Below are 10,190 nucleotides of genomic sequence, written 5' to 3'. Positions count from 1 at the left end.
CTGTGGAACCTTGGAGAGCGACCGGCTGCAGCGATTTGCACCGGAGTCGAGCCGAAATCGCTTTCAAGGCAGTTTGCGCCTATGACACAGTGTTTGTGATAAGTTGTTTACTATTTTATAATTCCATTCTAATATCAATATTGTAGTATTCTTCCCAACACCATGTTGGACAAAAAATGACATGTAGGATGACATGTAAGACATGTGTGTCTATTTGTTCAACTTTATACAAGTTTAACTGTCTACTTGTGCGCACCCAAAGTTGAAGGGCATAAATGTAATTCGAAGTCAAGTTAAAGGGCATATTTATGCATTATGCCTTTCTATAATGCCAAAATACTACGAGTTTCTTTAAAAAAGAATAATAGATTTTTACATTTAGTAACTATTCAACTTTAAAATGTTTATTTAAACTTAAATGAAATTATTTCTAGCCATCCACACAAGTATATATAACTTATTTCAAATGATAAATTTCATAGAATTTTCTTTCTTTTTTAAACTTTATACCAAATTAAACTAGCTCATATAAAAATTAGAAGGAGGGAGTACCTTGTTTTATTGAAGAACGTAGAGTGGATGCTTGATTAGTGACTTTCACTTTCTGACTCTTGCATCATGATATGATATGCTTCTTGAGTACTTTCACAATGAACTAAATTTACATATTTTTCAGAGTACTTGTAGATAGATAGAAGGGGTAGAAAACAAAATATACTACTAGTAGTAGTACATAACAAGTACTCTTTTCTATCTTAATTTATTTGACACTATTATAGTACTATAAAAATATTTTATTTTATTTTTCTAAATTCATTATGATTTTAAATAAGCCATTAACATAGTTACTCAAACATATGTCACTTTTTTTAGTAATTAACAATGATCATGATATATTACATCATCACTACATAAAAGAAGATGATAAAAGCTAGTCCTAATTCAGTGGAAGCAAAATAAAAGCTTTCCATGAATAAATTTCATTAAAACTTACAAGTACTCACACCTACAAAATAAAATTAAAAATTAACCCCAGTACCCTACATTGTTACATCCATTGCCATTACTAGAGCTACTACTAATCAACTCCTTAACTTCTTCAATATTAGTTTGATCATCATACTGGAATTGACTACTTTGAAAGTTATTCCCAAAATATCCATTTGTCTTTTGATGATCAGCCCAAGTAGTACAATAATTGTCAAGTGTAAACTTTTGGGTTTCTTCAAAAGGAATTTGACACATCATTTCCTCATTGCCATAGCTAATTTGTTTGCAACTTAGACCATCAGATGAAGAACAAGAACTAATTGCTTGCATGGGATTCATTAAGCTTTGATCATGAAAATTATAAGAATGTTGATTATTTGTACCTAATTGAAAGTTCATCATGTTATTGTTGTTGTACATGAAATTTGGTTGGACTAGTGGAATGGGCTCTACATATGAATCTCTTAAAAGATTTGAAATTGATGCTTGTGATTGGGATTGAAAAGTTGTTTGAAGAGTACTTGTAGGAGGGAATAATAAATTAGGTGATTTAGTTCTCTGGTTAATATTAGATGATGACTGAATAAAACCCATGAGCTTCTTCTTAAGCTTTGTGTTCCAATAGTTTTTAATATCATTGTCGGTCCTTCCTGGTAACTGAGCTGCTATAATTGACCACCTGCATAAACGTACAACGTCATTTGAGTTATATTCAACATATAAATAATTTTAGCATTTCTAAATTTGATTTAACCATCTATATATGTTTATTATACAATTGAATCAACTTTTAAGTATATCAAACTTGTTACAAAAAAGTTACATGTCATAGAAAATTTAAACTCAAATTGATAAGATATACAGTTGAATTTTTTTATAATAACATTGTTTGTTTGGATATATTTTAGTTCTTTTAGCAAAGTATTGTTATAAATATGGAAAATTGATTTCGAATTATCTTGATTGTAATAATAAATATTATTTTAGAGAAATCTGACCGTACGTGCTATACATAAATTGTTTTATCAAGAAAATTGAATAGTTATACATTTTATGGACTGTGTCCTAACAGCTGTAATTAAGGACTTGATCCAAGATCTAAAACTGGCATGCATGGAGATGAAATATCCATAAATTGTAGAATCTTCAGTCAGAACCCAACAAAATTAAATTATTACTTTTCTTTGAGTCTTAATTAATATTAATTTTCTACACCATTGAAGTTCTTCTTTCAATTTCTTTTTCTAAAATTTATGGGATTTACTTTTGTCTCAAAAGTCATATGCAAACACATGATAAGTGAAGAAATTGAAGGTAAAATGAAGGTAGTGGTAGATAATTATTGACCAAAACAAGAAAAAAAAAGAGGAAAAAATGTTAAATAATTTTGACTTAATTAAAAAGTTTGTTACCTGCTTCCAATGCTGGCATATAAACTGCATATTACCCTATCTTCTTCATCAGAAAAATCACCATGCTTTATATTTGGCCTTAAATAATTTAGCCATCTTAATCTGCAGCTCTTTCCACATCTCTTTAATCCTGATTTAAAACCATAATCTCATCAAATTATATAAATAGAAAATATAAAAGAAATACTTTTTATGGTCAAGATTTGAACTTTATTGGTTCTAAAAATTTCGGACGTACTCCTGTTATTTCTTTTTTCTTTAGTGTTTATTACTACTGTTTATTGCTTCATTTGCTTTGTAGCCTGATATTTTATTGTCTTATTTTCTTGCAATCAAAATTCTTCCTTTCTTTTGAATCTAAGGGTTTATACTTTTCTACTCAACATTTGTAGGAGTAACATCTGCCTATAACATCCTATCCTCGTTTAACTTATTCGTGAAATTACACTTTACATGTTATTATTGTCATATTATTGGATGTACATATATTAAGTGAATTTTCTAAAATAAATACAAAAGGTTTGAACTATAAGTTACTGAGTTCGACTGAACTTACCAGCTTTTAGAGGAAGAGCAATCCAATTACCACCAGTTCCATATTTTTCAATGAATTCTTTAAGCTTAGCATCTTCTTCTGGTGACCATGGCCCTCTTTTAACATTATTCTTATCACAACAAGGAGCTCTTCCCATTTCTCTTAGTTCTTGTTTTTCTCTCTCTTAGTTTCTAATTTTTTTGTTTTTGTTAGTTAATCATTTTCTTGGAAGTTTTCTATCTTTGCTCTCTTTATAGATAGAGAAATGGACAAGGTCTCTTGTTATATTATTTGTCTTATTTAAAGAGTACTGACATGGGATTTAAAATAAAACAACAAAAAAATAAAATAAAGAGATTTATTTAATTAATTAAAAGGTACACAAGTCAAATGGATAGGCTTATTTCTAATTTCTTTTTTTAAAGTAGTAGCTTATGGAAATTTTCATCCCAAATACTATTAAAAAGGTCTTAATTAATTAATATATTAATTAAACTTTTGCATTAATATTTACCTTAAAGTTCAAGAATCCCAAGTGTTTCATGTGTTCAAATAAAATAAAGCTGCATAACTAATTGTTGGCTGTACCTTGATTAATTTGACATCTTCCAAAGTAGTAAGTACTATATATACATATATTATTTTTAACTGTTTCTAGCAAGTGTAATCATATGCTAACAGACTTTGTTTTATTAGACAGTGTAGATGTACATACATACATTAATAGAAATATCAAAGCTACCAAACAAAATTAATTAGTAGCACAGTACACATATACCAGGTAAAAACTATATATATCCCTAAAGGGAAAAAAAATATACTAGAGACACACACTGTACAAAGCCTGTGCATATGTATATATATCCCTATTAACCTATTTATGTATGATGGAGAAATGTGCTCCCTCATGTGATTTTGAAAAGAGGTTTTTGATGTTGAACTAAGTTAAAAATTTATTTATTTTTATCATATGATATTAAAGTTAGAGATTTAGTTTAATTTCGGAGTTGATTAAACTTTTTATACATGTACTACTTAAGAAACATCAAAATTGAGAGTCAAAATCGACAAACAACCTCAAAATTTTAAAATAAAAAATAGATTCAAAATTAATGGACTCGACTATATTAGAAAATGGCGTTTAGTTGTCCAAATTCTTTTATCAAATTGGAAAATGGCCTATTAATATATCCAATCTTGGATTTATCTACCTTTTTTCGTTTCAAAATATACTTTTCTTTTACTCCGTTTAAAAAGAATGTCTCTCATATTTTTTGCCAATCTTTTGACTTTTAATTTTCCACGTGAAATATTTATAGTTACATGATTCAGTGTTTTTTTTCTATTTTCTACGTTTTAAAAAGGATGTCCTAGTTTGATTTGGAACAGAATTTAAGAAAAGAAAGAAGACTTTTTAATCTTGTGGTTCTAAATTAAAATTATGTCAAATGTACCAAAATGTCATTTAATCTTGTGGTCTTAAACAGGCCATTTGAAAAATTAAAGTTAAAATATTACCAAAAAAGGAAAGGGAGCATTCTTTTTAAACAAACTAAAAAGGAAATAGAGAGTATTAGATTTATCTACCTTTTTTGTTTGAATATGTTTAGTATACTTTTCTTTTAGTTCGTTTTTTCTTTAAAATCTCTTATATTTTTGTCACTTCTTTGATTTTAATTTTTCATGTGATATATTTATAGCTACACGATTCAATGTCAGTTATTAGATCTATCTAGCTAGCTTTTTCGTTTCAATATATTTAGTGCACTTTTCCTTTAGTTCGTTAAAAAAACTAAATTCCTTCAAAATTTCGTATCAAAAATAAAATTAGGGTATCTAAAATCCTTTGTACTCTACTACTGTTTATAGTGGATCTTGTATAGTGACTTATCAAAATGATTATGTCCTTCTCTCTCCTTTAGTCATAGAGAGAGAGAGATGAGTAAATTAGTTCATTGGTTGTAAATGAATGTTCAGCTTCTTTCCAATTAATTGACTCGTCAATAAACATGATCTATTGAATTGTCCCTTTTACGTACACTAGCTATCTAGCTACAGACAAATTTATATTTACTGCTATTTTTTAACTCTTCCAAAAATACTATTAATGAACGTACATTAAGTTTACTGTAATAAGTAAGATATTAAAACCAACTACAAAAAAGACTCATCGAAAAAAGTGAGCGTTAAAAAGAAAATTGATAATTCGCACTAAATTCAAAAAAGATGATGATAATTATGTTTTAATTTATTTGTAAGAATGTGCTAAAATATTTTGATTTTGTAATATTAATACATATAATATGAAATGTTAAAGCTAAAGAATTCATAGAGAAACGTTATTTTTTTCTATAAAAAAATAATAACTAAGATAAACAAATTAAAACAAATAAATAATATTTAAAATCGACAAGTAAAATTTCACTAGAAGAACAGAAAAAATAAAAGAATAAATAGATGAATTTTGATATCAGCATGACTGATCATGAGCAAATTGCAGGAGCGAAGTAGGTAAAAAATAATTCGCGTATGTCATAGAAAGAAATTGGTGCACGTTCATATTCTTCGATTTAATTTGTTTATTTTTTATTTTTTATTTTTTTTTCAAAATGACTCTTTTTAGCTATTATTTAATTATATTTAAAAATCAAGACTATAAAATTTAAAAATCTATTGATATATTTGATATATATTTAATTTTAGTCCATTCATAATTTATTTAACTAACGAATCAAAATGACGGAATGTGTGATTTCCCAGTCTCATCTCAGGTGGAACAAATTAATGTAGGAATTATAATTTCAGGATTAATAATGTTCTCTGCGTACAAAGCGATCCCATTGATCATTGTATCGAACTAATATCTAACTAATTTTATGAAATATTTATCATCTCGATCCCATCAATAATAAATACTAAAAAACTTCATCCAGTAAAAAAAAAACCTAAACAATTACCGTATATTATCAGTGTCCTCTGAGCTATTATAAGACTGAAATATTCCATTCCTCTATTTGAAGTAGTGAAGTTACAAAAATTAATTATGAAGTATAAATTCTTTAAAACTTAATAATCAATCATCTAATAACCACAAAATGTGAATTCACAAGTTTTTTTTTCCGTTGGGGGTGAGAGTGTCTAAAAGTACTTTGTCACTTTTAACATATTAAGAAAAGATAATTTTTTTTATTTTACTCTTGATATTAATTACTTATTCCTTAAATCATTTTCTAAGACCTAATACGAACCATAAAAGTGAATGAATAAATTAAAGCACAATTATTTTTTTGTGACAATTTATTTTCTAAAGCGACACTTAATTATTTTGGGACCGGTGGATAATAATTTGAGACGTACGTAGGTGAGTATTTAACATTTTGAGTCAACCTTCCCATGCATTTTGCGCACCATTGGTTGTAATGAGTTTATTATAAACATTATATCCTTGAAAGATATATAATCTAACACGTATACCATAAGTCAATAAAATATATAAACTATTCAATTTAGTCGTTGGCATGTCAATAATGTCTTCATCGAAGTATAGAAAATAAATAAAAAGAACGATTAATTGGATATATGCTTGTTGATAATTTGATAGATATAAATGAGTAAAATATGTAATTAAACTTAATTATTATGACTAGAAAACATGGCCAAGTTGGAATATTATTCATTAAGCTAGCATACTTGAGTTGCATTTTGTCTTATTAGAAAAAAAAAATAATGTGGTCCGAAAGACTATATTAAAGTACGATTATTAGCCTAAAAAAATCAAATCTGCTCAAACCTTATAAGGAGTCCACTCATTCCATTAATCATCGATGTGAGATTTTTGTCATTCTTTAACACCCCACCTCACGTCCAGTGATTAGCATCTAGTGCGTGGACAATTTTGACTTTTGGGGCCCCCAATATCGAGTGAGACGAGTCTTGCCCCAAAAGCTAGCTCAAAGGGAGGAGAATTGTCCATGCCTTATAAGGAGTTCACCCATCTCATAAATCATCGATGTGATACTTTTGTCATTCTTTAACACTCCACCTCACACCTAGTGATTACCATCTACTGCGTGGACAATTTTAATTTTTGGGGGCCTCAATATCGGGTGAAACGGGTCCTGCTTTGATACCAAGTAGAAATTAAGTCGTAGGCCTTACTTACATTTCAAAAATTAGTTCAAAAAGAGAAGGATTAATCAAGCCTTATAAGGAGTCCACCCACCTCATTAATCAATTATCTGAAACTTTTGTTATTCTTTTTTAACAATGTCTTCATATAATAAACAATAATTAGGTTTGTACTTCTTCAATCCCTTGGTAATGATCATGTGACTGTTTTTCACTCCCTCTTATCATAAAAAGTACTGGTCCTAATGACTAAAAAGTGCTATATTTACCCTCTTATTCTATAAATAAAAAAATTATAATGTTGCAATCATTGATTTTCTTTAAGTGTCTCATTCATAGACAAAACCAACACACCTAGGACATGTGTCAAGTGTCGAAAGATTAAAAAAAAAATATATAATACTAATTAATTATGAAAATAAAATCAATTAGGAGTAGTATCAATGATTTGACCGATTACTGATCATTAGCGTGTCTGCGCACTCTACTTTTATTTTGCTGTTCGTGTCCATTCACGGGTAACGCTTTTAATAATATTTTTTTATATTTATTTTTAAAGTTAATTAATTTTAATTAGAAATAAAACAGTTTCATATTACACACATAACTCAGATTGATGTTCACTCTTGTGTGAACTGTGAAACAAAATGAATTACAAAAAGGTCCACGGATCATTAGTTGATTAAACGCTAAATAATGATCTACTTAATCATACCTTTTTGTATCAATAAGTAATATTTTATAACAATATTTCACCCCGTCAAAAAGAAAATTAGTTTTCTCAATGAAAATTATTCAAATTTTTAAAAGTTCATTTTTTAGGTTATCGGATTAAAAATTATTTTCTATTCACTAATCAAACATGAGAAAATAAGTTATAAATCCACTTATTTTTCAAGAAAACATTTTCTCGTTCGTACAAAACACACTCTAAGTGTTGTTCTTGAATGATTTACTTGCAATTGGATGTCCAGTTTTACTTTTAAATTTGCTAGGTACATTATTCATGTTATAGTAATAATTTAAAGATGACCGTTTCTATGGAGCTAAATAGATAGTTGTCAAAGTACAAGAAATAAATAAGAACATACATATCTGTCTTTTATCATGCAACATGGAATCTTTTACTTTAGAAAAAAAAAACATACGTATAAATATAATATAAAGGGCGTTTTCTTATATAAAACTTTGTGACAGTACTGAAAACATATTCAATTGTTAATAATTGTGGATGATCATATGTTAAAAAAATATATGGTGGAAACATATAGAAGTCTCCATTGACTCTTGAGACAGCCAAGATGTGGACTTGCAACTTGCAACTTATCAACGGTTGGCAAACTAAGGTGGAAAATTGTACTCACCATTTTATTTTAATTGACCGCGATACAAAAATAGATGTTTTATTTTACTAAACCATATTGATAAATTTAGAGATTTATTTTTTATATTAGTCTTTTGGTGTGAAATATAAGGTACAATAATCACAAGATTATTATACCCTACTTTTGATTGAACATTGGAGATATTAGGTAGTCATTGAATTTTTTATACTATAGTGATGAAAAAAGTTATCTCATATACATGATGAATACTTTATCCTGACATACTTAATTCTGAAATAACTTATTTCCAACCAAATGACCCTCTAAATTTTAAATATTAAATAACTACATAAAATAGTAATAATTAAATTATAAAATATTATTAATAAAATTCATCTCTACGTAATTAATATTTTTAATAAATATGTCAAATCAATTGGGACTAAATAATATGAAAGTAGGGTGATTATAAATTTAACTAGCTTTACTTTTAATTCAAATGTTGCTTGTTGTAATTGTATGAATTGCAGTGAGAATAAGACACTTCATTGAAGAAAGTCTTATACTCACCAACTTTCAAGTAGATAAAAAAGAGTTAAAAGATAGTGACCTCACATGTCGACTATTAATTGGCTTTTGTGAAAGCTCCTCAATATGTTCTAATTGATTCCTTTTCAACACTTCGACTTCGTCATCAATGATTATAGACACTACATTTTGTATTTTAAGATTTAAATTAGTCTATTTTTTATTAGAATCTTTAAAATATTTTGATTTATAAATTTTTCTTATTTATAATATATTTTTACGTAGTTTACAAATATATAAATTTTAATTTCAAAAAATGAGATTTCATGCACGAATTCTCAGTCAAACTTATGAAGTGTTTTACTCTCTAAAAATAAAATCAATCATATAGATTGGGACAGAGAGAGCATCTAGTTTCACTATATGAAAAATATTTTTAGTGGTAATTAATGAAAAATAACAACTTAAAAATATTTTAGTGATAATGTTCATAAAATCTATAGTGTTGCTGGATTCAATGAAAACTAACTAATGTCGATAAAAGTTTTAGTACTTTTAATCAATGTGCATATTTTTTTCACTTAAAACTATTTTTGTTATAATATTTGCAAACTATAGATACTTTTTAAAATTTTGGATTTATAATATTTTGAAGTGTGATATAATATATTGTAGAGTCCATGCTAATAATCGCTATAACCTCTCTAGACAAACGCTTTGACTCAACCCACTCCACTGTAGTTTTCACGTAGATATTAAATTTTACGTAGTTGAATTTGAAATAAAACAAAATTGACATTAATAGATAACAACTTGCAATTAATTACTTTGGCAAGAAGTTGTTTCATTTCTGCAATAATGGTCAAAAGTAAGAAATATTGAACTTTTGTTTCTCTTTTGATATTTTTAAATCCCCACCAAGGAAACATTTGACAAAATTAAAATAAAATAGCAAATATATGGTTTCAGAATGAACTTGACATTAAAAGATACATATTATAGGCAATTCATCATCACATATATAAATGGTAGTCATCCTTCTTGTAGACCATAACTAGGTTTAGAATTGTCCTACTCATATTGCATATTATATATAATATCAAATAAAAAAAGAAAATTAGAAACCGATAAATATTGCAGTTAAATAATTAGTGATATATTATCAAAAATTCTGTTAGCTATCGACATTTTTTTTTACTCCGCCATATGAATTTCCTTAAATTCTGATTGGAATTCATATCTCAAAGTAAAGTAAAAGGTGAATGATATTTA

At 27.3% G+C, this 10,190-nt stretch overlaps 1 protein-coding gene across 1 annotated transcript; it reads right to left on the bottom strand.

Annotated features, from left to right (window-relative positions):
- Nucleotides 1–842: 842 nt before the first annotated feature.
- LOC107022771 (transcription factor MYB36-like) lies at nt 843–3,168 on the bottom strand. Its single transcript, XM_015223362.2, has 3 exons — nt 2,959–3,168; nt 2,403–2,532; nt 843–1,669 (listed from the first exon to the last, which is right to left on the bottom strand). Exons 1-3 carry the CDS (start codon nt 3,092–3,094, stop codon nt 1,027–1,029), a joined length of 909 nt encoding a protein of 302 aa, XP_015078848.1. The 5' UTR covers nt 3,095–3,168; the 3' UTR covers nt 843–1,026.
- Nucleotides 3,169–10,190: the final 7,022 nt, after the last annotated feature.

The sequence above is a fragment of the Solanum pennellii genome, chromosome 6, assembly GCF_001406875.1.
Source record: "Solanum pennellii chromosome 6, SPENNV200".
In the NCBI taxonomy this organism is placed as follows: domain Eukaryota; kingdom Viridiplantae; phylum Streptophyta; class Magnoliopsida; order Solanales; family Solanaceae; genus Solanum; species Solanum pennellii.
The sequence above is the reverse complement of the archived record's forward strand: the minus strand, read 5'-3'. Positions and strand labels throughout refer to the sequence as shown.

Coding starts and splice junctions, on each gene's coding strand:
- LOC107022771 (XM_015223362.2), bottom strand. CDS start 3,094: ATGGGAAGAGCTCCTTGTTGTGATAAGAATAATGTTAAAAGAGGGCCA. Junction 2,533..2,958: donor TGCTCTTCCTCTAAAAGCTG/GTAAGTTCAGTC, acceptor GTTTTAAATCAG/GATTAAAGAGATGTGGAAAG. Junction 1,670..2,402: donor TATGCCAGCATTGGAAGCAG/GTAACAAACTTT, acceptor ACGTTTATGCAG/GTGGTCAATTATAGCAGCTC.